The sequence below is a fragment of the Raphanus sativus genome, chromosome 6, assembly GCF_000801105.2.
Source record: "Raphanus sativus cultivar WK10039 chromosome 6, ASM80110v3, whole genome shotgun sequence".
NCBI lineage: Eukaryota > Viridiplantae > Streptophyta > Magnoliopsida > Brassicales > Brassicaceae > Raphanus > Raphanus sativus.
Window position 1 is genome coordinate 44338994 of NC_079516.1, and position 27329 is coordinate 44366322.

A 27329-nucleotide genomic window follows, 5' to 3' on the forward strand; every position below is an offset into this window, starting at 1 on the left:
GGCTTACACATATTTATAGGGCTTATTGCAAAAGTGACTCAAAACTTGAATTCAAACAGAAAACTAACCTTTTCTTTTGACTCATTTTTTTTTTGAGTTTTTAACCCACATCTGCATTTTATCTACGAAAATGCCATTAACCTTTTTTTTTTTTTTTTTGAAAATGGCTTCTTTACTGTCTCAACCTCATTTTCTTCAAGTATTTACAATATTGCCACTGCCAATGAATAGTGGAACAACCTTGTACGAACTGTTTGGAGCTTTTAATGCCCTTTAATGCACGTAAATCTCTTTACACTCTCTCTGTTTCAATTGTTATGAACTAAAAAAACATTTCTTTCACTTTCTCTCCATATTCATCCAAAAAATGAAGCTTTTGATTCAAAATTGTTTGGAGCCATATTTCTTTCGTTTTGACTTACGGTTGCTTTCGTTTGAGGTTCTGGGTGGTTGGAGAAGACCCTGTGTGCAAACAAAGTCATCTCACCTAGTTTGAAGGTACGAATTTGAATTTTTTTCAAAATCTGTTCGCGTAGAAGACTTACAAGTAAGTCATCTGTATGTAGAAGACTTACTGATGAGTCTTCTGGTCAAACGGCGACTTAAACTAAGTCGTCCAGCTTTGTTTGGTGAAAAAAAACAGTCCAGACGACTTATATATAAGTCGTCTACGAGAAACAGGCTAGTTTTGCATTTGACCGAATCGTGTCAGATCTTTGACTATTGGACGACTTATAATTCAGTCGTCTCTCGGAAAGTTAAAATTTCAATATTTATTAAACTAGACGACTTACGTGTAAGTCGTCTTAGGTTAGTTTTGTAGTTGAAAAATAAACTTCATAATTAATTTTTACCAGACGACATAATATAAAAGTCGTCCCGTCAGAAGACTTAATTAAAGTCGTCCGGGGAAAGCAAAGTCGTCCAGAATTTTTCCAATTAAGTCGTCCAAACCTTGCTTATCCCGGACGACCTTAAATTAAGTCGTCTAGCTGGACGACTTTTAGTTAAGTCGTCTGGAGAAAGTTAAATTTCAAGTTTTATTTTTCAATTACAACTAACCTGGGACGACTTACGTGTAAGTCGTCTAGTTTGAATAAAATATTGAAATTTTTACTTTCCAGAGACGACTGATTTTATAAGTCGTCCAGAAATAGTCAAAGATCTGACACGATTCGGTCAAATGCAAAACTAGCCCGTTTTTCGTAGACGACTTATATATAAGTCGTCTGAATTTTTTTTTTTAACAAACAAAGCCGGACGACTTAGAATTAAGTCGTCCCTTTTAATTTTCAATTGCAAAAGTGACCTCTTTAGACGACTTACCTTTAAGTCTTCTGGACGACTTAAATCTAAGTCGTCTGCGATAATGTTTGTTGAACTTCTTCATTTTCTCTATGTTTACTAATGTGTTTTATTTTGAATATTTGCAGATGATTTTTAAGTTACATGCAGTGTATGGAGAATGGTTGTTGAGAGATTTCCGTTGGGATTTTGTGGTTGATGATCTCAAAGGAGCAAGATTGTTTTTATTGAATGAAGATTCAACACATGCTGAACTTGTTGCAATGGCTCAAGAAGATTATAACCTGGACATGAGATCAGTGACTGTGGAGATTAGCTACTCATTACCAGCAGAAATGATGATGACTCCAAGCAGTCCTCCCATTCATGTTACAAGTGATAGACAAGTTCGAAACTTGCTCGAGATACTCAAAACGCATAGAGTATGTCTTTGTGTATCAAGCCGCAGCAAGGTGGAAACGGTTTCAGAGAAAAGAGAAGAAGCTGGTGATAATGATGAAGCTGGTGAAGGGAAGAAGATGTTGGTGATAATGATGAAGCTGGTGAATGGGAAGAAGATGTTGGTGATAATGATGAGGCTGATGAATGTTTTGAAGATGTTGGTGATAATGAGTCTGTTGAAGATGAAAATCAAGATGGGGAGGAGGAAAATGGGGAGGAGGAAAATGGGGAGGAGGATGCTGATAACACTATTGTTGGTGAAACGGATCAGAATGGTGGGGATTACAGTCTTTATGGAAGGTTCTAGATGAGGACGAGGAAGATGATGATAATATTTGTTTTGAAGAAATTGAAAAGACATATGCTAAGACAAATGCTATTGAAGGAGGAAAATCGGATTGTACCAGCATCTATGTCAACCAGAGTTTTTGTTAGCAAGGATGCACTGCTTTCAGAGCTGCGGTTGACAGCAGTGAGGGGTAGGTTTTCTTTCAGAATATACAAATCAACAAAAACTCTCCTTGTGGCAATATGTCGGGTTAGCGGTTGTGGATGGAAGATCAGAGCGAGTGTGAAACATGGGTCAAACACGTTTTGGGTAACAAAGTATGTGGAAAAACATTTATGCTCAATTGGAGACCGAATCGCTCAGCGGAGACACTGTACTCCAAAGTATGTTGGTAGTCTTTTCATTGATCGTGTTGGATCATTGATGGGATAACTCCACAGCATATCACTGATGCAATGAAGAACATGTTTGGCATGACGCTTGATTACACCACTTCATACAGAGCACTGTTATATGCACAGAAATTGGTGAGAGGATCAGCAGAAGAAGGGTATTCGCGTCTGCCTTCATATCTCGAGCAAATCTCCATTGCAAATCCTGATTCTATCACGGCTATAGAACTTGATTCTGAGAAAAGATTTAAGTATCTATTTCTCTCTTTTGGAGCTTCTATCAAAGGTTTTAAGTATCAGAGAAGGGTCATTGTGGTGGATGGAACTCACCTAAGTGGAAAGTATGGAGGTGTTATGTTAGTTGCAGCCGCACAAGATGGCAATTTTCAGATATTCCCATTGGCTTTTGGGATCGTGGATGCTGAAGATGAACCTTCTTGGGAATGGTTTTTCACAAAATTGGCTAGTTGTATATCTCATGACAAGCCTCTGGTGATAGTCTCTGACCGGCACGCGGCCATTAAAGTGCGTGTGAGAAGGTGTTTCCTTGGGCAACCCGAGGAATATGTTATTATCACCTTCAAGATAACATTGTCAAAAAGTTTAAAGGGAAACATCTCATGTACTTGGTGAAAGGGGCTGCTTATGCGCACACGGTTCACGATTTTAACCGGTACATGGCTGAGATACGGAGTGCAAACCCGGAACTTGCAACGTATTTGGAGAAGGCCGACGCCAAGCTATGGTCAAGGGTTTATTGTAAGGGGAACAGGTTCAACATAAAAACAAGCAACATCGCTGAATCTATTAATTCCGCACTGAAGCGAGCAAGAGGATTTCCGATTCCGTTCCTGCTGGAGTTCATAAGGCAGAAGTTAGGAAAGGTATTGGAAAAGGAGACAAGATGCTTTGAGTCTCCCAACTGTACATAGCCGGGGTGTTGAATACTTGCTTGCTGTTCGATCAGAGATAGCGGATACGATGACGGTCGAACCAATTGATGGATGGCGTTTCTTTGTCAAAGGTGGCAAAATGGACTGTGCGGTTGATTTGGAACATGTAAAGTGTGGTTGTGGTGTCTATGGAGTGGAGAAAATACCTTGCTCTCATGCTATAGCAGCTGGAACACATGCTGGTGTGCATATCGACACACTTGTATGTCCACTTTACTCAAAGAATCATCTGTATGCAGGATACTCAGAGAATATATATCCTATCGTGTCACAACATATTGAGGAACGAGAATGCTTTCCTCCAAACGTAAAGCGTGGTCCGGGGAGACAGAAGAAATCAAGATGGCAATCTTGGTTGGAGCTATCTAGGATGAGGGGACACAAACCCAGGAAGAAACACAGGGCACGGAGATGCTCAAACTGCAAGGAAACTGGCCATACGAAACCACAATGTACACAACCAGTTGACTAGTTGTCCAGACGACCTAAATATAAGTCGTCCAGTCTTGATTACCCGTCCAGACGACTAATTTCTAAGTCGTCCAGTGTTTCGTCTACCTTCTACGAAGTCGTCCAGTGTATTAGACTACCTTCTACTATCCTTTCAAGTGTTTTTTTTAGACGACCTTTTACGAAGTCGTCCAGTGTAATTTAAGTCGTCCAGTGTATTTAAGTCGTCCAGTGTTTAGACTACCTTCTACTATCCCTTCAAGTGTATTTTTTTTTTAGACGACCTTTTACGAAGTCGTCCAGTGTATTTTATTTTTAGACTACCTTTATTTTTTTTTAGACGACCTTATTTGTAAGTCGTCCAGTGTATTTTATTTTTAGACTACCTTATTTTTTTAGACGACCTTATTTGTAAGTCGTCCAGCTGGAAAACCTTCCAGACGACTTATTTGTAAGTCGTCCAGCTGGAAAACCTTCCAGACGACTTATTTGTAAGTCGTCCAGCTGGAAAACCTTCCAGACGACTTATTTGTAAGTCGTCCAGCTGGAAAACCTTCCAGACGACTTATTTGTAAGTTAGAAAATCTATACAAGTTAGAAAATCAAATAAATCATACATGCCACAAACATACAAATAGATTTGTGTAAACAAATAGTTCAAATATACAAATAGATTTGTGTATACAAATAGTTCAAATATACAAATTGATTTGTGTATCTCTGCCGTATAAGGAGATATCTGCGTGGGAGCAGGTTTTCTTCGTTCGTTCACTCCTTGCACGCACAGAAGCAGTGGGAGCTGTTTGGTCCAATACAACCAGGCTCGGTTCTGAAGCTGAAGCTGGATCGGTGGAAGCGAAGCTCGGTTGTTGATCGTTGGAAGCGAAGCTCGGTTGGTCAGTGGAAGTGAGAGGAACAATCTCTTTGGAGGTGACACCATCTGCTTTATCCTCCGGCAAGATCTTATATACCGAGATCGCCTCATCTGCTGTATCCTCCGGCAACAATCTCTGCAATAAAAGAGAACAAGTAACCCTGGACGACTTAAATAAAAGTTGGGAGAGGATTTGGTTCCAGCTGGAGTTCATACGACTTATTTTGTAAGTCTTCTGGAAGGTTTTCCAGCTGGACGACTTACAAATAAGTCGTCTGGAAGGTTTTCCAGCTGGAAAACCTTCCAGACGACTTATTTGTAAGTCGTCCAGCTGGAAACCTCCAGACGACTTATATATTTACAAATCTATACAAAGACCAGACGACTTAAAGATTTGATATTAACCTCTTTGGGCAGAGGAGAGGCTGTTTCTTTGTGGAGAAGGCTTTTTCGTTTGAGGAGCAGGCTGTTTCGTCTGAGGAGCAGGCTGTTTAGTTTGAGGAGCAGGCTGTTTCGTTTGAGGAGCAGGCTGTTTAGTTTGAGGAGCAGGCTGTTTAGTTTGAGGAGCAGGCTGTTTCGCCTTTTGAGGAGTAGGCTTTGCCTTTTGAGGAGCAGGCTGTCTGGTGGGAGGAGTAGGATGATTGGTTTGAAGTGGAGGCTGATCCTTTTGAGGAGTAGCACCCAATCCCGGAATAGCTTCGTACGCCCAGACCTGAAGAACTTGTATAAAGCCATCCACGGTGTAACAGCCAGTAATATCTTTGTTCCACAAAGAGTCCATCAGCACCTTAAACGCGACTCTCCCCCATGGATAATTCTCAAACCTTTCTAAATCCATCACTAGCCTTGCGAGAGTAGCTCGTGTAGCGCTTGAGAACTTTTTCCCTTCAATGAATCCAGTGAAGATGGAAAGGTACGCGAGTCGCTTGCGATCTTCCCTGGACCAATCCCCGCATCTCTTCAGTGCTGCTATTATCTGATCAGTACTTGGCCCAGCTTCCCGATGAACTCCCATCATCTCCCAGAAAGAAACCATCTGTGGGGTAACTTCACATTCTGGTGTCTCAAGGTCCTCGATGTAGTCGCAGTTTAGACCAGTGATGTTTTCAAACTCTAACAGTGAAAACCTCGCAGGTTCTGGACCAACGAGACACCACATCTCGTACTTCTTCTTAATGTCCAGCTTTAAACCGAGCAAGTGGTGAACCAGCCTTGAAGCCCAACCAAATCCCTGCTCCTTGAACTTGATGAAAACTCCCAATCTCGACTCCTTGAGCTCTTCAAATTCAGCATCAGTGAGAGCTTCCCTAAGAGCAGTATGCAACTTCGTGTTATCCGTATGATACGAAATGCTATTGTGGGGTTCTGGCTCTTCCCCTAATGTGTATAACCTACGGGGGAGTTCTGGAATATCCATCCTTTTTGTCTGCAAAATAATCAAAGACAACAATAGAAGTCAGAACACAAGCTAAATCAATCACGCCTTAATTGTTACTCCAGACGACTTAGTAGACGACTTAAATATAAGTCGTCTAGAAAGTCGTCCAACTGGACGACTTAGTTGACGACTTATATTTAAGTCGTCTGGAAAGTCTTCCAAATGGACGTACTAAGTCGTCCAGGTTGAAGACTTTCCAGACGACTTACTTACAAGTCTTCCAGTAGAAAAATTTCAAGCGGACCTGATTAGTCGCAGAAGGAGTTCGAGTACTCGTCATTGTGGTTATAGATCTGAAAAAATAAACGTGAAACGGTGAGAATGAGTAAATTGAAAGAGACAACGTTTTATGTTCATCTTTTCCACGAGTTTGATGACTTACCGGCGTTAGGGTTTACAGAGAAACGACGCTACGGTTTACAGAGAAGAAGCGGCGGCGCTAGGGTTTAGAAGAAGCGGCGGCGCTAGGGTTTAGAAGAAACGGCGGTGCTAGCTAGTGTTTAGAGTAAGCGGCGGTGAGAACGTTGGTGAGCACGGTGGCGAGGGCGACGGTTTGTTCGGAAATAGTGGAAGCGGGGGCGCTAGGGTTTAGAGAATCGGCGGCGCTAGGGTTAGAAGAAGCTGCGGCGACAACGGTGAGAATGAAGTGAGATAGATAGCCGACGTTGAGAACGATGGTTGTTCGGAAATAGTGGGAATTCGAATCGCCTTTGATATCGCCGGTGAGAGAGAACTGTTAGGGTTTCTGTTCGCGGAAAATGAAAAAAAAAAAAAAAAAATCACCTTATATATTGGGTAAATAATCCGGTTAGCTTTAAAAGTACATTGGTAAACTTTAAGGTTTGGTCCGGTTTAGACGACTTATTCTGGCTGATAATGTACATCAGACGACCTAATATTTAGTCGTCTGGGAACAGAAGACTAAATATTAAGTCGTCCAATACCCTAAAATGAACCCCTAAACTAAAATGACTAAATTAACTTACTAACCACGTTATAAAATCAAATTATACTTCAATAGTGTTTACTATACACAGAAACGAACACGCCTAGGTAATTTTAAAAATTTTCAAAAACGGTTTTAATGCTTTCCAAAATCTAACCCTAAGAACACATACAATACTACAACATATGTTGATGAAACATAAACTAAAGAATATCATGACTCACTACTTTCACTCATCTGGGCTGAAAACAATTGAAATTTGTTATATATTAATTTATATCTCTTAAGACATATGTTAATTACATAATTCCAATTTTTCACTTATCAAAATATTTTTTACAAAATTTTTAAATTATGTTTAAGAATAACTGTCCAGACGACTTAACTTAAAGTCGTCTGGACGACTTATTTTCAAGTCGTCTGTTTACAGACGACTTGCGAGGGGTAGAAACGTAAAAAAAAATCCGTTTTTTTGTTTGTTCACAAGGAGATAGTTGTAATTTCAATAGCCTTTTAAGTTACTTTTGCCTTTGACCCAAGTTGGGGTACTCTTTTGGGTTTGACTCCAAGTTTTGAGTCACAATTGGTAATTCTCCCCATATTTATAAGATATATTAATTTCATTTAATATAAATATTTTAAATTTATTTATTAGACCTATATATTATGAAACTAAATTAATCAACAAACATAATGACATCATAATATGATTTTCTTAAATCAATGTATCATAAAATTAAATTTCAAATCTAAAATAAAAAATTATAATAGGTTATTAGAAACAAAAATAAAATAATACTGTCATATCAATAAGTTTTTATATTATTAATTTTTATTTGAATAACATAATAAAAATATCAAAGTTTAAAAATCAAAAGTTTTTTTTTTTTTTTGTCGACCGCATTACAGACTCAAGTAGACTCTGTAAACCAAACTGGTTGCTCTGTATCCATATGGACCGTAAACGACGATTGTTGCCTCACACCACGTGCTAAGCGATCCGCCATAATGTTTTGCGTCCTTGATATATGAATAATTTCCGAGCTGTGGAAACTCCTTTTGAGACACCTGATGTCTTCTAAATAACTTGCAAAGGCCGGCCATTCTTCAGGTTCCGAAACCATCTTTACCAGTTGAGAACAATCCGTTGCAAATGTAACATTATATTGCCGCAAATTCCGCATGCATTCCATTGCCCAAATGAGAGCCTCCACTTCTGTGTGTAAAGGTGATTGACTAGCCCTTGTGTTTCTTGCTCCCAACAGTCCTTCGAATCCTTCCAAGGTACTATACCATCCTTGTCCTGAAAAGGTATCATCCGTTTTCCATGATCCATCCGTGAAACACCAACATCCCGAACGAGCCGGAGTAACCTTATCCGCTGTATGTGTGCCTACATTCTTGCTCTGATCCACCTCTTTCTGTGCTTCCTTCCAAAGTAAAGCCTCTGTTGTTGCCAGTTGAAGAGTATCCCTAGAATCCATATCTATATTACTAAATACTTTATTATTTCTTGCTTTCCATATATACCAAAGCATCCAAGCAAATTGATGATCATCCATTGATGGCCTGATTCTCCAGAATAAGTAATCCATATTCGAAAATAAAGACTGTCCTGGAAAGTGATCATGATGCGTTGGGATCCCGGAGAGGGCCCAAATTTGAACTGCGGGTGGGCATTCAAAGAAAACATGATTAATAGATTCTTTGGGTGCTCCACATCTATCACAATTAATATCCCCTTTAAGACCTCTTGATCTTAGATTCTTCTGAACTGCTAAACATCCTGAAACCATTTGCCATAGGAAATGTTTCATCTTTGGTGGACAACGAACTTTCCAACAATGAGCCTTAAGAGCAGTTACTGTAGGTCCAAACTCTATTACCCCCTTATCCCGATCTGGATATGCTCGTTCTACCTGATATCCTGATTTAACCGTATATTTTCCATTTTTTGTAAAATGCCAGCCATCCCGATCGACTGTTTGTATCCTACTCAAAGGTATACTTTCAACAATTTTAATATCCTCGGGATCCATAATATCCTGTAGGGCCATTAAGTTCCATGAACGTGATGTTGTGTTGATGAGAGAATCAACCGTGAGATCTGGGAGAAGAGTATTTTGTTTTTTGTTTGCTGGTCTCGGGCGGTTGGTTGGGAGCCAGGGGTCGTTCCATACTGATATGGAGGACCCTGATCCCACCCTTTTGATTAGTCCTTTGCTAACCAGAGATCTAGCAGAGACCATACTTCGCCAACCATAGGAAGCCGAGTACGATCTGATCGGATCCAGGGGTGAAGCATTCCTGAAGTACCAACCTTTAAAGACACGAGAGAATAGAGTATTTGGTTTCTCTATTAATCTCCATAGTTGCTTACCAAGCATGGCAGTATTGAAATCCCTAAAACCCAACCCTCCGTCGTCCTTTGGCTGACAGATCTTATCCCACGATTTCCAGTGCAAGCCTTTTGTATTTCCACTAGGACTCCACCAAAATTGTGCTACCGTACTGGTTAGTTTTTTCACCACCGTTTTCGGTATTCGATAGCACGACATAATGTGGTTAGGTAGGGCCGTTGCCACCGATTTTATAATGACTTCCTTGCCTCCTTTAGAAAAGAACTTAAATGTCCATCCATTTATTCTATTAGTTAATCTTTCTTGAACAAAGCCAAAAACTTGCACTTTGGACCCTCCCAGACTTTCTGGAATCCCCAGATATGTTCTCATCCCACCCAAATTCTGAATTCCCAAAATATCCCGAAGTTCCTGGCGGGTAACTTCATCGATTTTATGGCCAAACTGAATTGACGACTTTTGAAAATTTATCTGCTGTCCCGAAACCTTTTCGTATGCCTTAAGAACTGCCAAAATAGCCTCACATTCCTCCTTTCGTGCTCTACAGAAGAAAATACTATCATCTGTGAAAAGCAAATGAGAGACTGGAGGACAAGCCCTTGCTACCTTTATTCCGGTCAACTTTTTATCTATTTCAGCCTTTTTGATATTTGCTATTAGTGCTTCTGTGCACATGATAAATAGATAAGGGGATAAGGGGTCCCCTTGACGTAGCCCTCGATTTGGCAAGATTTGTCCTTTCGGTTGCCCATTTAACAAAACTCTGTATTCGACCGAAGATATACATTCCATCATTAACTGAACCCAGTGGTTATCGAACCCCATTTTAGTGAGTAAAGCCCGTATAAAGCTCCATTCCACCCTATCATAAGCCTTACTCATATCCGTTTTTATGGCCATGAATTTATTTTGACACGCCTTATTTGTCCGAAGCCCATGGAACATCTCTTGTGCAATTAGTATATTATCAGAAATCAGTCTTCCGGCCACAAAAGCCGACTGTGTTTCCGAGATTAAACCAGGTAGACAAGCCTTTAACCGTTGACACAACACCTTTGAAATTATTTTATACCCAACATTACAGAGACTTATTGGTCTAAGCTCCGCCATCCTTGTCGGTCTTTCCGTTTTGGGGATCAGACATATATTTGTTATATTTAGCCTTACATCCATCTTTCCCGTAGTCAAAAAATTATTGACTAAATCCAGTATATCTTTCTTAATGATGTGCCAAGAATGTTGAAAAATCAAAAGTTTATGTAATATTAAAAAATATTTGATAAAATTAATAAAAAATCTTAAAATGTTATCAGATATTTTGTATTTTTAACGGATCATTAGTAACGAGTTTTTAGGTTTACTGGTTTCTATGGACTTTTAATTAACGAATTTTTCATTGAATACAAACCAGATTATATATAAGGTACATGTCTACCGGTTCAACCACGGATCTGAGTCGGAAATGAAAACACTTTAAAAACTCAAACATTATTTTTAATTTTTTAAAGATTATATGTTCTCTAGTAAAAAGTTATAAATTCAGCTGAATCACTCTTGGAAAAATATTTGTTCAATTTCTTTTTATTTTGAAAAGACATAAAAACTCAATTATTATGATTTGAAATAAAAATAATAGTAATATGTAAATCAATTTTGGGTCAATAATTGAAATGAAAAACCCGCAATTTTTAAGCGCGATACAAAATCTAGTTGTTTCATTAAAACGCACAACTCAACATATTGAGTTATACATATCCAAGAACCGATAATATAAAATGCAATGAAATCATGTAAAGTAGTGATTCATATAAATTTATACCAAGTCAGTTGTATGTTTAGTTAAATAATTTTCTATTTTAATTACATAGCTAGATCTTGACTTACGCGAGTATCCTCTGTTTATTAAAAGAAAAACATTTAAAAAATTATAACCCGTAATTTGTACTAATTAAAAAAGTGTACTGCTGAGTTTTTACGTGATTAGAATGCTAATTTTGTTTATGTGGAGTAGCAGCTTGAAAATCAATTGAAATTTTTGTTAGTCCAAAATTAATTTGCTATTAAATGTTATATATTATATAGTATATCCATTTATATATCATTCATTTATCAAATTGAAATTTATTATCCATTATTTTCTTAAATAAAACCAACGGAATATATATATATATATATATATATATGTTGGCAATTAATGATTTTAAATAATAAAGTTTTGGTAACAATTTGTATACTTTCTTTCATTTTCGTTTAATTCTTTATCATTAAAATAAATTATACAATTACATTAATCATATAATAAAAATTTAGATTTTTTGTATATATTGTATTTTTAATTTTTTTAACGAGTTAAAATTACTAAAACTGTTAAAAGTCTCACATAAATTTTGTAATCAAGGTTTAAATATTTTTATGTAATAAGATACAATGATTATAAAATCATATGAATAAATAATTTTATTTTAATAGGTGCTTATGTTAATATACATATATATATATATATATATATATATATATCGTTTAAGTTAAACTATACATCATATGAAAATACATACTTATATTTTGATATTTACATTGAACATATATTGAAAACTTAATAATTTAAGTTTGAAATCTTCATTATTTTTTAAAAATGATTATAAATTATTGAAACCACTAAACATCTCACATTAAAAAACAATTCGTTGGTGTATGTTATGCAAATATGCAAATAATCATAAAATCATATGAATAAAACTTCATTTAATAAATATTCATATTAAAAGTACACTATATATCTAAGTTAATATCATTGAAATTCAATTACACATTGCATAGATAAGATTGATTATTTTGTTATATTTACCCTAAAATGATTGCGAACAAACAAGAGTGATGGTTTAATATATATGCACATGCCGATTTATTACATAATAGTAACTGATTTCTTAGTTATTTAATATATAATTATTATTTTATTAGTTTATAATATGCAGAAAAAATAAAATACGTAATAAATATAAAATATTTATTCTGCACAAGACGTGAATCTTAATCTAAGTATGTATCTCTTTAATAATTTTAAATCTTAAACATTTGTAAATCTCATGCCAAAACAATAGAACAAAATGATAATAAATTCTAAAATCATTATTTAAATATATCGAGCAATAACCAAAAAAAAAAAAAACCGGCAGAAAAAAAAGAAAAAGATATTGAAGATATATAAGATTTGCACGTGAACATAAACTTTTATAACCATAATTAACTTTTAAATTGCTAAATCATGATATAAAATCGAGTTGACATAGTTTCATTCTAGCCAAATAGTAGGGCTGAGATTCTTCGACCTAAACGTTAGGTTCTTATGCGATAAATGATTTTTTGACCTTAAATATTTTTTAAAATGAGATCATCTTATCATTAAACAAATTATGTAATTAATAAAAGAAATTTTTTAAAAATTGTTTAAGGCCAAAATATTAATTCGATCAAGAATATAATTTATTTTTTTCATACAGTATTTTAAAATAATTTTCATATAAATTCACCCTGCGTAAAGCGCATGTCTTATCATATTTTATTTTATTTTTTAAAAAATTAAATTAAATTATGGTTTTAGTTATGTTTACGTTGTGTCGGTATATTGTTTTTAGTATCTAAGCAAAGAAATTGATATTGGTTGTTTAAAAACTGGACCAGTTTAATCGTAACTTTTTTACTTAGCAGAATCCGAATTATTTTTAATGAAATTAATATTAATGAACAAAGTTTACTTAATTGTAGAAGCATTTTTAGTCTAGTGGTTTGATGAAGGGTTCATTAATGCTTCTACACCCCGAGGTAGATCTTCATCATGGTGCAGAGTGTATCATCGAACATGGATCTCATAGGGTAACTCGGAGTGACGCAGTAAAATAATATTTTAGTAAAATTATTATTTGGATGTTTCTATGAAATTGGTTAAGGATACAATGCCAACTTAGTTTAATATACGAAAATAACAATTTTATTTGGTAGTTTAAATATTTTAGTGTTTTAGTTCTAGATCCGAATCCATAGCCAGACCAGTAAATCCGATGACTCATAAGTAATCCAGTTATGATTTAGCAAAAAAATCATTAATTAAAAACATGATAAAATCTGTAAAACCCAAACAAAAAAACGGCATCTATCTCACCGACGCCGGTTAACCGGTAAAATCATACAAAAATTGATAATATTTCAAAACAATTTTGATTAAAATTTCATACAATATTTAGTATTACATAAAATCAAATATATATTTTAACATTATTTTTTTTATAAAATTTATTTAATTTTAATATTATTTATAAATAGATAAAATTACATAAATATAAATTTAAAATAAAATATGATAATATATTTATGTAGGCTGCTCGTATTGATTTTATTTTTAGTTATTTACATTTAATAGTATCAATACTATTAATTTTGGATCATGACCAGTTGATAGAGGTTATGTCCAAGTTAAACTAAAACGAAATCTATATAACTGCATAACATATACCATATATTATAACTGCTACCCAGAAACATAACTGCATAACGTAGTATATAGTCAACCCTGAATAACCACTAAGTCCTATTTTAAAGGACTACGAATATCGCAACAAAAATGTTTAGAAAATATATTTTTCTTTTTTTTGGGTTGTATATGTAATTCAAAATTCACGGTATTTACGTAACAAACAAAAACAACATGATCTGTTGATCAAAATTTGAGCCATGGGCTTTGATATGTCACAGTTTTTTTAATAAATACAATTGATTTTTAACAGCTCAAGTGTGTCTTTCATTTACGCTGGGTCAAAATTTACAAAACCTATTTTTAGTCTCATTATAAATTATTATGTGTAATAATAATATTATTATAATGAAAACATATAATTTTATCTATTTAATTACTATGGGAATATCAAAAAAGTTAGATATACTTTGTTACTTTAAAAATTAATAATTAATAACTGTTTACGAATAAATTACAAAATAAATGTGTGAAATGACTATGATACATGTGTATAGTTATGCAACATCATAAATTCAATTAAATTATCAAAATCTCTTATTAATAATAATAATAAAAATTTAACACTTATATAATTACAAAGAAAAATATAAATACAAAAATTAAATTTTAAAAATAAAATAAAACAAAAATATATATATCCTTATCATGGAACTTAAACTCCTATTTTAAAAGCATATCTATATCGAATTCTTTATCATACTAATCTCAGTTTTAAATTTTGTATATTTTTGCAGTTATATATATAGGTTTAGAGATGTGAGAGAAAAATTAAATATATCCTACAAAAAATAAATATTCAGGGATATAATTGGTTACAACCTCGATTTTATAAAAATATATTTTTTAAAAAATATAAAACAAAAAAATATATCCGTCCTTTTAAAGGCGGATCATAAATTTGGTTCAAATATTTGAAAAAATCGATTTGCCGATGTGGGTTATGAGTATTTTATTCGGGGTGGGTGTGGATTGGTAGATTTTGGAGTGCGGGTATCCGCCGACCCGAAAAATATTTAAAAATAAAAATAAAAATAAAATAAAAACTTTTTTGAAAAATGGTAATTAAGAAAACAACTTTAAATTTTTAAAAATATATTTTATTATAAATATATGTTTTATATTTTTTATAATATTTTAGTTAAATAATTATTTTTAAAAAATTTATAACTCATGGATAGTCGCAAAATTAAAAGGCGGATGCCGGTTGTTTGCGGGTTATGCGGGTCATATTTTTTTGACCAAAACAAAAATAAAACCCGCGGGTTGACGGGTTTGACCGGCAATCCAGCCCTAACCGAGCATATACCGGATCAATTTTTAAATTGCTATTATTTAATAAAATATATTTTGATTAATATGATTACAAAGAAAAATAAAAATATAATCACAAAAAAATATAAAAATTAAACTAAAACAAAAAATATACCCGCCCTCTAGAGAGCGGATCAGAATCTAGTATATAATTAAATAAGACATCATATATTGATGATATCTTTAACATTAGTTATTTTATAAAAGTTATTTACTTTGGCGGTTGCGCAGAGCAGAGATGTCGAGTTCAGTGTGGGCGAGTGGGTCTATTTGAAGCTGAGGTCGTATCGACAGATTACTGTGGCGATGCGTCGTGCTAAGAAGATCGCTCCGAGGTTCTTTGAACCATATATGATTGAGGCGCAAGTGAAGAAAGTAGCTTATCAGCTAGCATTGCCTCCTCACAGTCAGGTCCACCTGGTGTTCCATGTCTCTCAACTGAAGAAGGCTGTTGAACCGTAAACTAAGGTACAAGAGCTCCCTTGATCCTGTCTTCTTCTTTGGAATGGAACGCATAACCTGAGTTGGTTTTGGAGATTAGAAAGTCGAATGTTGATAAATAAGCTGAAGTGTTGGTTAAGTGGAAAGATTTTCCGGATTTTGAGTGTTCGTTGGAACCGGGTTAAAGGCTGAAGGAGCAGTTTCCTAACTTCCAGCTTGAGGATAAGCTGAGTCTGCTTCGGGAGGATATTGATAAGCTAGCAATTCCATTAGCATTTACTCAGCAGAGGTTCAAGGTCCAAGAAGGTGAAAAGAAGTGGCTGAAGAGTCTTAATAATATGAATAAGGATAGTATGTCGTTTCGGTTATTTCGTTTATGCTACTTATGTGTACTAAGAAACCTTATCCAATAATTAATAAAAAAACTCTTATTTTCTTATCCAAAAATTTGACGCTTTCTGATTGGCTAGTGTAGGAATTTTACATTCCTAAGTGTTTCGGTTCAGAGAGTTCTTGCAATATCTATCGAATCTCTGAGTCTTTCATGGACACACATAACAGTGTGGTTTTGATGCGTTAGCTGTTTGTTTGAGACTTTAAGCTTGTTCATTAGGTGTTAGGCTTCAAAGAACAGATTCAAATCTTGAGTTGTTAGTTAGTTTCTAACCTCTATTTTTGCAGTGTTATCCTACTTCCCATTTGCGATTTAACTATCTATGTAACATGGTGGTTTATTCACTTTGTTGATGGATTCTTCTCTCCCATATATGCCCAACTTGGAATCCATATATTTGGTACGCATCTGCATTTCTCCCTCTTCAAACCATCTGGTGTCTTTTTGTTTTTATTGTAGGTTTAGGTTTCTTGACTTCGGTCGCATTCATTCTTCCCATTTAAGAAAGTAGTGTGTATATAATGCAAGCTTAGGTATATCTCCAAGCAAATCACTCGTGGTCTCACTTGTAAAAGGAAAAAAAAACTCATAATATGGATTTTCCAGTCTCAACCCTTTTCATATCCAAATTTTTTGACAGATCAAAATACACAAAGAAGTTGCAATCTTCAGGCATCCACGAATAGGAGATACTGCCCCATCGAGCCAAATCAAAGTGTACTCAGAGAAGGAGCTGAAACGTAATTTAAGGAAGTTGCTTCAACATTGTTGCAGGAGGTACATGCTTAATCAATTTTTTTCTTGTCGTCTCCTTTTACTTTGATTGCTATCCATGATATGTTCTCCTAGTCCTAGTCAGTGGATGAATTTTTCTAGTGTCATATCTCATTAGATCTTTCTCAGTACTTGTAATGTGATTATGTTTACATTGGTAGTATCAAATTATTTGTATGTCCATCTATCATTCTCCCATGTATCTTTAAAGCTGTTAATATATTGAATAATAATTTTCCTCCTCACCATCTGTCCGTGAGAGACGCGACGCTCCCAGCCTTTCATTTTCTCATGGGAGGATCTCAGTCTGGAAAGTGTGTTACTATCTAGCAAGCATAAGGGTCAGTGCAATTGAAACTATGCTCCGAGGACTGCATGTATCTGATAGACAGAATCCTGCAGCCCTTCGTTAGAAGTTGTTTGGATCTAGGTATTGAGCTTCTTTCGTGAGAGTATATTTTATTTTCTCTAACATGAGCCTAAGACTCCCTTGCGCAGCTAAATTTTTTTTTTCTCTCTCCTAGTGCAGGAGTTGACCCTCCATCATCTGGTGATCCTCCATTTCATGCTTCTGTCACAGCATCCAATAGTCTAACAAATAGTACAACCGCTGAATCAATTCCTAGTATTAGCAGAGGCGGGTGTTTGCAGTGGTGTCTTTGGTTTGTCAATATCATCACCCAAATACAAGCTTCAAAGGACTCAGAGGAAGACAATCATCCCGTGGAACTCAGGGAAGTTGGATAAGAGTATTCCTGAGAGTTTTGACAGCTCAGACACTCAGTGTTCTCTTATTAATTATGCTTGGAAAATGTAGTCACGAGAGTCCCCACTTTTCAGTGTGGACTTGAATTTGAATATAATAAACCCAAGTCACAAGATGAAAACAAGTCTGATTCTTTGCAGACAGTGTCAGATTTTCAGTGGGTGTGTTGAGTTCTAAGTCCTGCATTCCGAATTATGGAGATTACGTTCTGGAACTATGTTTGAAGTTGAAAGCCCTTTTTTCAAAAAAAAAAAAAAAAAAAACTATGTTTGAAGTTTATGGTACTGTTGGCAGTGCTATTATGATGGAAAAACCATTCACAAGTTACTGTACTTCTTGTGGAGGCTACAAATTGCTAGAGGCTTGCTACAATTGTTAGTGGCTGAGTCACAAAGACATGATAGAAACGAAGCAGCTTGTACTCACTATGTTTGAGGAGCTCAACACATTTGGACAAATCATACAAATGTCTTGGGCATATTGTCTGCAAAAAAGCAGCACATTGAGGGATTTACTGTGCTGGCTGTATAAGACTTTGTGCTTCAGTTTTGTTCTGTTCGGCGGTGATTGCTTTCAAACAGACGTTGGAGAGCACCTTGGGTAGTTTTTTTGCAGTTGAAACAGATATTGGAGTTCGGAGGCCTAAACAGAGTTGGTGCTGTTAAAAACTGGTCCGCGGTCAATTTCTGAAGGAAAAATGAATTCGTTAATTTACAGAATGTCAAGTTTCACAAGGAGTGTTTGTTATATGTCAGTTGTTGTGTTGTACAAGGGTTTAGAGTGAAACAAGAGGGATCATCGTGGTACCATACATTATTATATCGTTTCAGCTCAACACCTGCAACATATTTGATGTTGACATGCAACATGAGTGGACAGCAACGCAACAACATATGCAAGGCACGTGGGCTTCACAAGTGGAGAAACTCGTACTGGTACCACGTAGTGATGCTGAGTACCTGTGACAACAGAGTTACATGCAAGATAGGACCCATAACAAGAAGGCATAAACAATTCTTCTTTGTATCTGTCTTAGTTGTTCTTGTACGTGCGAGGCTTGATTAAGTCGAAAGAATGGTTGTTTTTTGTTTAATTATTGGATATGAGTGTTTTTGAAACTGGAAGAGGAGTTCAAAAGCAGAGATAAATATTGATTAACATTAGAGAGGGGGCACATGTAAATATTACAAGGACGAGAGAGAGAGAGAGAGAGAGCTAAATTGAAGCTTTAAAACAAGAGGAAATAGATGACAGAGAGATTTGATCACTCAAATGATGAGGGCATTTCGTTTGTTTGTTCTATTTTTTTTTCTCCATTTGACGGGTTGATCTCGACCTGGTAGACAGCTACCCTGGAGGTGCGACTGACGAGCACATCTGTTTCGTCAAAATCTATTCCCAGCAACATCCCTTGTTGTGTTTTGGGGTCAGCAGCAACAATCTGCATGACAAAAAGGGAACCAAACAAAGTGAATCAGTGAGTGTTCCAAACTAATCATCAATCAAAGGGATGATAAAACTTACAAAACCTTACCTTGATAATCACCATATCGCCTTCCCTGGCAAACTCGACGGGTCGCTGGTCCTTCTGAATCCATGCAACCCGTCCTATATTGACAAAAGCTCGGTTTGGAATGCATAAGGGAGTCCCTACCTGAAACCAAAACCAAACCAAATCAAAAAGGAAGGAAGGAGAGTTAAATCAAACAACAGCAAGCGAAGCATACCTTAACAAAACCCTCAACAACATAAACTCCCAAGACAATTGGGTCTTCCTTGTTGAGCACGCACTTGGGTAAGATGGAGAGGAGGCATGGGGAGACTTGTGCTACATCACTCTCTGACTCCTTCTTATCCTCTCCCAGTTCCTTGTTAAACTCCCGAAACTGTTGGCACAGGTGTTGGATGGTGTCGCCACAGATGATTTTGACTCCCAAAGTTTGAGCTTGTTGAGACGCCTTCGGAGTCACCTCGACTTGAAACGCCAAGACGGTGGTATGTTTCTTCCTCAGTTGAGTGGCCTTCCTTATATCCCCAGGGGTGACTGGTCCAACGCCAAGACCAGTAACAGGAATATTCACCTCCGGTGATGTCAAATGTAGGACCAACTCGTACAAGTAACCAAAAGTAGAAGCTATAGCATAAACCCCTTCCTCCTCCTCCTCCTCTTCCTGCGGCTTCTTCAGACATCTCATCACATTATTCATTGCAGTGTACAAACCGTACTCCTTCAAAACCCAAACAAAGACAGAAAAATTAAGACAGTAGCTTTTGAGTTGGGTTTTCAATATTTATTCGGATCCCAAAACTATATCATAATGGGGGAGATCTGACAACGAAAAGATTGAACCAAATTTATTTACCCGTGTTATACTCTCTTCCTCCAAAACTTCTCCTTTTTCCCTCAGATACGAAGCTGTTGCTCGTCGGATCCGATACTCAGACTCCCTTTGAGACATTGCTTTTTTTTTTTTGCTAAGCTACGCGATGAGAACACAATCACCAGCACGAAGATCGTCGTCTTGGGTGGTGGGGAAGACCTAATCATCACAATCCTCCTCCTTTTCTTTTCGGCCCAACCAAATTCATTGGCGGCCCATTCTAAATATTATTTTGTGCTGAAAATAAATCCTTTTTTTTTTGAACAACCTGAAAATAAATCCTTAAAAGTCTCTTTTTCTCCCTTATTTATTTTATTAACTAATGGATCCGTGCATTGCACGGTTTTTATTTGATGTTTTAATTCTCTTTTTTTTTGAATTATACAAAGGTATCTTGACCCCACATAAGTGGTCCAGACTAGTCACGTGTTGCCACATGTCGGTCCTCTGTCCCTGGCGATGCCGAAATGTTAATTCCCCAGTGGTCGGGATTCGAACCCAGGTGGCGGAACTCACAGCTGTGAACCCTTTACCAACTGAGCTAAAAGGCCCCGTTTAATTCTTTTTTTTTGAATTATACAGAGGTATCCTGACCCCACAGAAGTGGTCCAGACTAGTCACGTATTTATTTGATGTTTTAATTCTTTTTTTTGAATTATACAGAGGTATCCTGACCCCACAGAAGTGGTCCACACTAGTTTTTTTTTTTGAATTATACAGAGGTATCCTGACCCCACAGAAGTGGTCCAGACTAGTCACGTGTTGCCACATGTCGGTGATGTGGATTGAAAATATTTTTCTCACGTTAGTTCTTGGATTTTCAGTATATATTGGTGACATTTTAATAACAATAATCTGTTTTCTTACATAATTTTTGATTGATATTCTATTTCAATAATAATGGTGTTTTAAATAGTACATTGATATTTTTATTTTTAATAAATACTTCACTTTTTATTATTTTTCAAAATAATATTAGCTATAGTTAATTGAAATATATAGAACTATGAACTCTCTATATTGTTTATATTATGTAAGACAAAACTAAAAGCGACACAATTAAAAATATTAATATTGCATAACACCAGTCAATATGTTTTATCGATAGTCAGTTAAATATTGAATATATTTCTAGATAAAACATCAAATTTATTTACTTTAACATTCATGGTGTGATTTTAATATCTTTTTCTATATACAATATTTTATAAAACACTATTGTCGTTATGTTTTAAAAATTTGAAGTTCTCCAGTTATAGTGACTCTTGATAGTGCGACATATAATTGTAAGACTGAACTTGACAAATAGACAAACTTTTTAAGCTTTGACCTTAACTCTGGTTGATAGTCATTTCATAGAACACTCTTATAGAAAATTGAAGTCTTTTCATTTTGAAAGGTCATCTTGCATACGTCAGTATGAGACTTATTCTAGAAATACAAATCTGTTTTTCCACATAACTTCCGGTTAGGATTTCGGCTTCAATATTCATGTTGTATAGGCGAGTTATTCATAACATTATTCTATTGGAAAGTCTTCCTTTTTTATTTAAATTTCTTAATAGCATGACCTACAACAATCCATTGGAAAGTCATTCTCTTTAATTTAAATTTCATAGTAGTATGATCTACAACAACATAACCAATTTTTATATGTTGATAAGAATAAACACAGAGAATCATAATCACATATAAGCATAATAGTCACATTAACTTAGTCACAATAGCATAACAGCTGAACAAAATATCCGTAAATTTTGATTTTGATTTTGTTTAAGATTTTTAAAATGGAAATTTACTATATAATTAATTTCACCAAAAATTGTTTTTATTATCTTATATATATATTTTTAAAATTATGAAGTAGTTTAACACATATCAAAATTTTAAATGTATAATTGTCATGTGTCACAATTATGTTAATTAACAACTTTGAAGAACCAATTTTCCTATTAAGTAATTTTAGAATATTATTAAGTATTTTTAAAAATTTCCTTTTTACTATTAAACCAATTTTAAAACTAATTTATTTCAAAATTCGTTTTTTTGTTATCTTAGTATATATATTTTATATCATTATGAATTTTAACCTCTTTAAAAATATTAAAAGGAAAATTATTATCAAATAATTATTTGCAACTATGTTTTGTTTAGGATTTTAAAATGGAAAATTACTATTAGATATACTTACAATTACTTTTTTAACAAAATTTGTTTTTGTTATTATCTTAATATATATTTTTAATTATAATATAGATTAACACATGTCGCAATCTTAAAAATTTTAATAACACGTGTCGCGATCATGTTAATTAGTAACTTTGAAGAACCAAGCTTTATATAATAAGATAATAACTAGGGATTAGTCTACCCTATCAGACAGATGAATTTAGACTAAATGTTGTAATCTGTGTGAAATGTGGATAGTGAATTGTGAGGAATGTTGTGTTCTTTCTCATTAGCCAACACCACTTTATACAGTGGTTTGATACAAGGGTTTACAAGTGCTTTACAAGGAATAAAATCTACACATTGATTACTCTTGACTACATTGATGTCATACATGAAGACTTGGTCAAGGTGATGATTCCAAGGTTGACTGAGTCTTCTGATCTCGGACCGGTTTGTAGATGAACCGATGTAGACCGAATGTAAACCTCCTTGCACTTCCTCTTGTACTTGTTGGACTTCTCTAGTACTTGGTTAAGTACTTGATTATGGTCCATCCACACAATGAATATTATAACACTCCCCCTTGGATGCCATAACCATATGAGTTCATAATATGCTTAATGTTGTCTCATTAAAACCTTACTAGGAAAACCCATTGGGATAAAACCATAGTTAAGGAAAAAAAGTACAACACATACTATTCCCCCTGATTTGAACATCACTTGCTAAATAGATATTCAGAGATTCTTACTTGAACAATCTTGTATTGTTCGGACATATCATGTCTCTTAGAATCCTGATGGTACTTTAGAAAATCTACCATTTTGATATCGACCACTTAAGTACTTTAGGTAAAATGTACTATTTTATACTCTGGTCGTTTGATTATGGTTCTTGACCAAATCACTTTATATGCCTTTCCATAATATTGGCTCGGCCAGTACTTTAGATCCTTTATATAATATGGATCATCATTATATCAAGTATGAGCTACCTAGTTCTTTAGGACTTATGGACATGCCTTAGCTTTATGAGTATAATATTATTTGCCATAGACAACTTTATACATATGTCATGTCGGTTAGATCATGATCCTTATTTACATATGTCCATAGATGATCTATGATTGATCTAAGACATTTTGCAGTCTTAGTGTGCCGGCAATTCGTACACATATATATATGGACGATTGGACTGATCTAGGCCGGACATAGTCATGACATAGAATTGATCTAATTGATCCTCAAATTTATGTCTAATGACATCCATGATCTACAGCTTTATCATGGACCAAATCTTATAATATGGTCGGACCCGTTTGGTCGCATATGGACGCATAATGCGGTCCTACACCTTTTGTTCAAAGATGAACTTTGATCTTATAGCTTATCTTTATGATAGCTTATTCATTCATATCACAGCTTGGTTGGTTCATGCTGAGAATTTTGACCAACCATAAGTATTACCAAAATTTGGCTAATTTGTGCTGATGGTCTACAACCTTTCTAAGGGTTTAATGAATAACTATTTAACCTATCTTAGGCTGGTTAGTATAACACAAAGAATTTTAAAATTCCTCTATGGACTGATTTGAATTGTTCTTATAGAACTTTTTCATTTGCTTACAAGTAGCAATTTAATTTAATCCCGGGACAGCTTTAGGAAAATGTTGTTCATGAGAACTTCTTTTCTCATCTTATGATTCTGAGCTCAATATATTTTGGTAAACCTTTTAGGTACCAATAATATTATTATCATCCAGTGATTCATATATAGCATACTACATCTTTTGAATTTTTTCCAGACATTATATGTAGTGACATATGTAGTATTATCCACCACTTTGGATTATATAGACCTCCCTTGGTCTGTCTCACGATTTTATCCTTCTTTCAGGATTATTTATTCACTGGGCATCATATGTCGTTTACATATTCATGACCAATTCAATACGCCTTTTATTTGTCCCTTTAGAAATCCCACGTTTCTTTCTTTATTCATTATTATGAGTACTCTTGCGTGGGTTCATGATCCTCGATTCATTATTCATGTGCTACATATTCGCGCTTTTTCTATTAATGTATGTGTCGACACATTTATATATATATGGTTCCTTCCATTTCCAAACATCAAATAATTAATTGAGATCTCATTATCAATGTCTATGTCTTCAGTACCAAGAGGCTCAGCGTCCCGAACCCCATTAGTAGGTACCTTAGGCATAGCCATTCCGGCCTTGTCTGGACAATCTATGACCTTGGTTTTTTTTTGCACCTTTCTTTAATTTCCGAGGTTCCTTTTGGAATATATATTCGGTCTTATATTAGACTCTGTAGCAACTTGGTTGTGTCTTTAAGACATCAAAACCGTGTGGTGCTAAGCTGGGATGACATAGTCATTCTTTCTCGGGTCAATGTGTCTGACATTTTATTTTGCTATCATTGTAGCATATGGACGTCTATAAATATTTTCTAGTCCGAGGATCTTTGCCAAGACAATGATGGTTGATACCATTCTTTACCAGCTTATTACTTTTCTCCTTTCAAATGTTGGATATTGGGATTCATAAATTTTATGTAATCCTTGTTCCTTGGCCTATGATTAAATCACCCATTTTTGGCTCAAGGTTTCTTTTAAATTTATGGAGAAAGTATATTTATAATATATATCCAACATATATTCCCAATCCTCCTTATGAGATTCTAAGATAATCTTAGATGGCACATATATTTGTGGTGGATTCATTCATAATATCTTAATATGATATATGTCTGGACTCATGACCCGTATTAGTCTGAGGTGGGAATATTTATTATCACTTATATGGCCTGATATAATATCTATGGCCTGATGCAAATTAATCTTTTATAACTCATGATGTCCCCAAGCATATGGACTTTTGACTTTTGAACCTTATAGGTAATGGTCATAATATCATAAATTTAACCAATATGTAATATGGTTGTGGACCATGTTTCACGGTATGGTCATGTATCATGGGATTTGTCCTCACTCCCCCTCATGAACATACTCTAATTCGTGGTGCTTGGGATAATAAATTCCCTTGTGCATAGATATATATTGCACAAACGTGAGATCTTATGGGATAGCTTTTGTGCCATTTTAAATCTTTGCATCATAATCCAGATGGCTAAGTATGGTAATGCCATCTAAGTGATAAGTTTCGTGGGTCAATCAAACATGATTATGATTGCCCTGGCTATTTGCCTAATATCATATTGATCTCTAGATCAATAGAGAATGTAGTCTTGACCACTTAGGAGATTTTAATTTAGGTACTCATATTCTCTTTTTGCCCATTGTTGGAAACCATATTTTCTTCTTAATTCAATGGGTCTTATAAGGTGAATATAATGCATTTTAGGCAATGCCTTGGTCGGACTTCTTTTCCTTTCTTTCAAGGAATGTCCAAATGAGTTCAAGAGTATTTTATGCATCATAATAGAGCCTGGATGGCCGAGCATGCCGTGCCATATGTTAATGGCTTCTCTGAACTCTTTGGAAAGTGATTTGGGATACTTAACCCACAATCATATTTATCTTGGCTTAATGAAGACCTATAGACATAGTAGGTATAGTCTCTAGGACTTTCCTTTGGCCTTGGGCATTTTCATAAATCATAAGGAATCCTTTCTTTCCTTTGCCCATAGTTTCAATATTTCAATATGTAGACCATTCATATGAATGTCTTTGAAACTTTGATAAATTCCACTTTGATTTATGGGAATGTAATGCATCAGAGATTTTCAGATGTGTGCCTTTAGGCATCATGAGGTTGGACTAGCCATGACCTTATATAAAATATATTTTCTCTTAATGTAATGTGGCTTGGTCCACTATAGAGAACAAAGACAAAGTAAAATGATGTTGAAATCTAATTGGCCTCTTTAAGGTAATATGAAGTCTCGTAATCAAGCTGATCATCATTCTCATGGTCGAAATTATTCGCACCATCTAGATAGACCCAATGGGCCATAGAGTTCTATCCCTTTATGCTCTCCTGGTAGAGTTCTATAAGGTGTTTGGGAGTTCTACATTGGTTGGCCTAATGTTTGTTCAGCCCACACCGATGGCAAGCAAATTTTGGTCGAGACATGGGTATTAAAATCGGACTTATACCCACAGTTAGGTTGATAACCTTGGCCTCAGCCTCGACTATGGAGTAATTGTGGGTGATATCCACGCACACCCTTGCCATCTTCCATGGCCTTTCACATGGCCATAGTTTGACTCTTTCATATGGCTCTGTGGCCGTATATGCCTTAGGCAATGCCTTAAAATCCAGGAGGCCTCATTTCACTATTCCTCATGAGTAACTCATTGTTTTGCTTAGCAAGCAACAAACAAGAGATTAAATTTGCATATGTGGAGGAACCTTTTTCTCGGTATTATTGCTGAAGCAAAACATTGCTTGTGAAATGTAGAGAATTTCTTCTCTAACATGTCAGCATATGTGATAGTCTCTCCACACAGTTTCAACTTTGAGACTATCATGAATAGAGCCGAGTTACACTCATCCACAGACTTGTAATCTTGGGTCTTTAGGTCCCTCAAATCATATAGGACCTTTGGTAATAGCACCGTACTATGGTGATCATATATGGATTTCAGTTTTATCCAAAGGTCCAGAGGATTCTCAATAGTGAGATATTGATCATTGAGACTTTCAGTAAGGTGATGGCGTATGATTAAGAAAATCGCCTTGTATCTATCTCAAAAGTGAGAAATTTAGATACAGTCACCGAGATTTAGATTTCAAAATGATTTTCAACATCTGAATATTTAACATTGTTTTCAAGCATCAAGGCATAATTTATATGATTTAATAATGATTTAATAAGGCTTCCCCAATCATATAATATATATTACTTTAAGCATTTCTAGTATGACAATGATCAATTGATCATTGCATCTAGTGATCCTTTTAATTATAATTCAAAACTGGATTGATTATATATATATATTTATATATATATATAATATATATAATATATAATTTCATATAGGGTTTCCAAGCCCTTTAGAATTTTGAATAAGGATCAATCATTATTATGGGATCAAGCAGGATCACAATGGTCGAAAGATAAATG

The 27329-nt window shown here is 35.1% G+C and overlaps 1 protein-coding gene and 1 long non-coding RNA gene across 4 annotated transcripts; one reads left to right on the forward strand and one right to left on the reverse strand.

Annotated features, from left to right (window-relative positions):
* The first annotated feature begins 16188 nt into the window (after positions 1–16188).
* On the forward strand, positions 16189–17860 carry LOC108809702 (uncharacterized). 3 transcript variants are annotated; one of them, XR_008936005.1, is made up of 4 exons: positions 16204–16525; positions 16766–16902; positions 17162–17329; positions 17429–17860. It is a non-coding gene; the product is annotated as an uncharacterized LOC108809702 (long non-coding RNA). The 3 variants fall into 3 exon arrangements; XR_001942877.2 differs by having other exon boundaries at positions 16189–16525; positions 16766–17329; positions 17424–17860; XR_001942876.2 differs by having other exon boundaries at positions 16194–16525; positions 16766–17329.
* A 932-nt stretch (positions 17861–18792) lies between these two features.
* Positions 18793–20208, reverse strand: LOC108806247 (uncharacterized). The gene is made up of 4 exons (XM_018578309.2): positions 20029–20208; positions 19393–19893; positions 19200–19319; positions 18793–19106 (listed from the first exon to the last, which is right to left on the reverse strand). The coding sequence occupies exons 1-4, from the start codon at positions 20122–20124 to the stop codon at positions 18930–18932; spliced, it is 894 nt and encodes a 297-aa protein (XP_018433811.1). The 5' UTR covers positions 20125–20208; the 3' UTR covers positions 18793–18929.
* Positions 20209–27329: the final 7121 nt, after the last annotated feature.

Bases quoted from the DNA above. Each gene is read 5' to 3' on its own strand.
- LOC108806247 (XM_018578309.2), bottom strand. From the start codon at position 20,124: ATGTCTCAAAGGGAGTCTGAGTATCGGATCCGACGAGCAACAGCTTCG. The intron at 19,894-20,028 runs GTAAATAAATTT...TGGGTTTTGAAG, and splicing joins AGGAAGAGAGTATAACACGG to GAGTACGGTTTGTACACTGC. The intron at 19,107-19,199 runs GTAAGGTTTTGT...TTTGTCATGCAG, and splicing joins GCGATATGGTGATTATCAAG to ATTGTTGCTGCTGACCCCAA.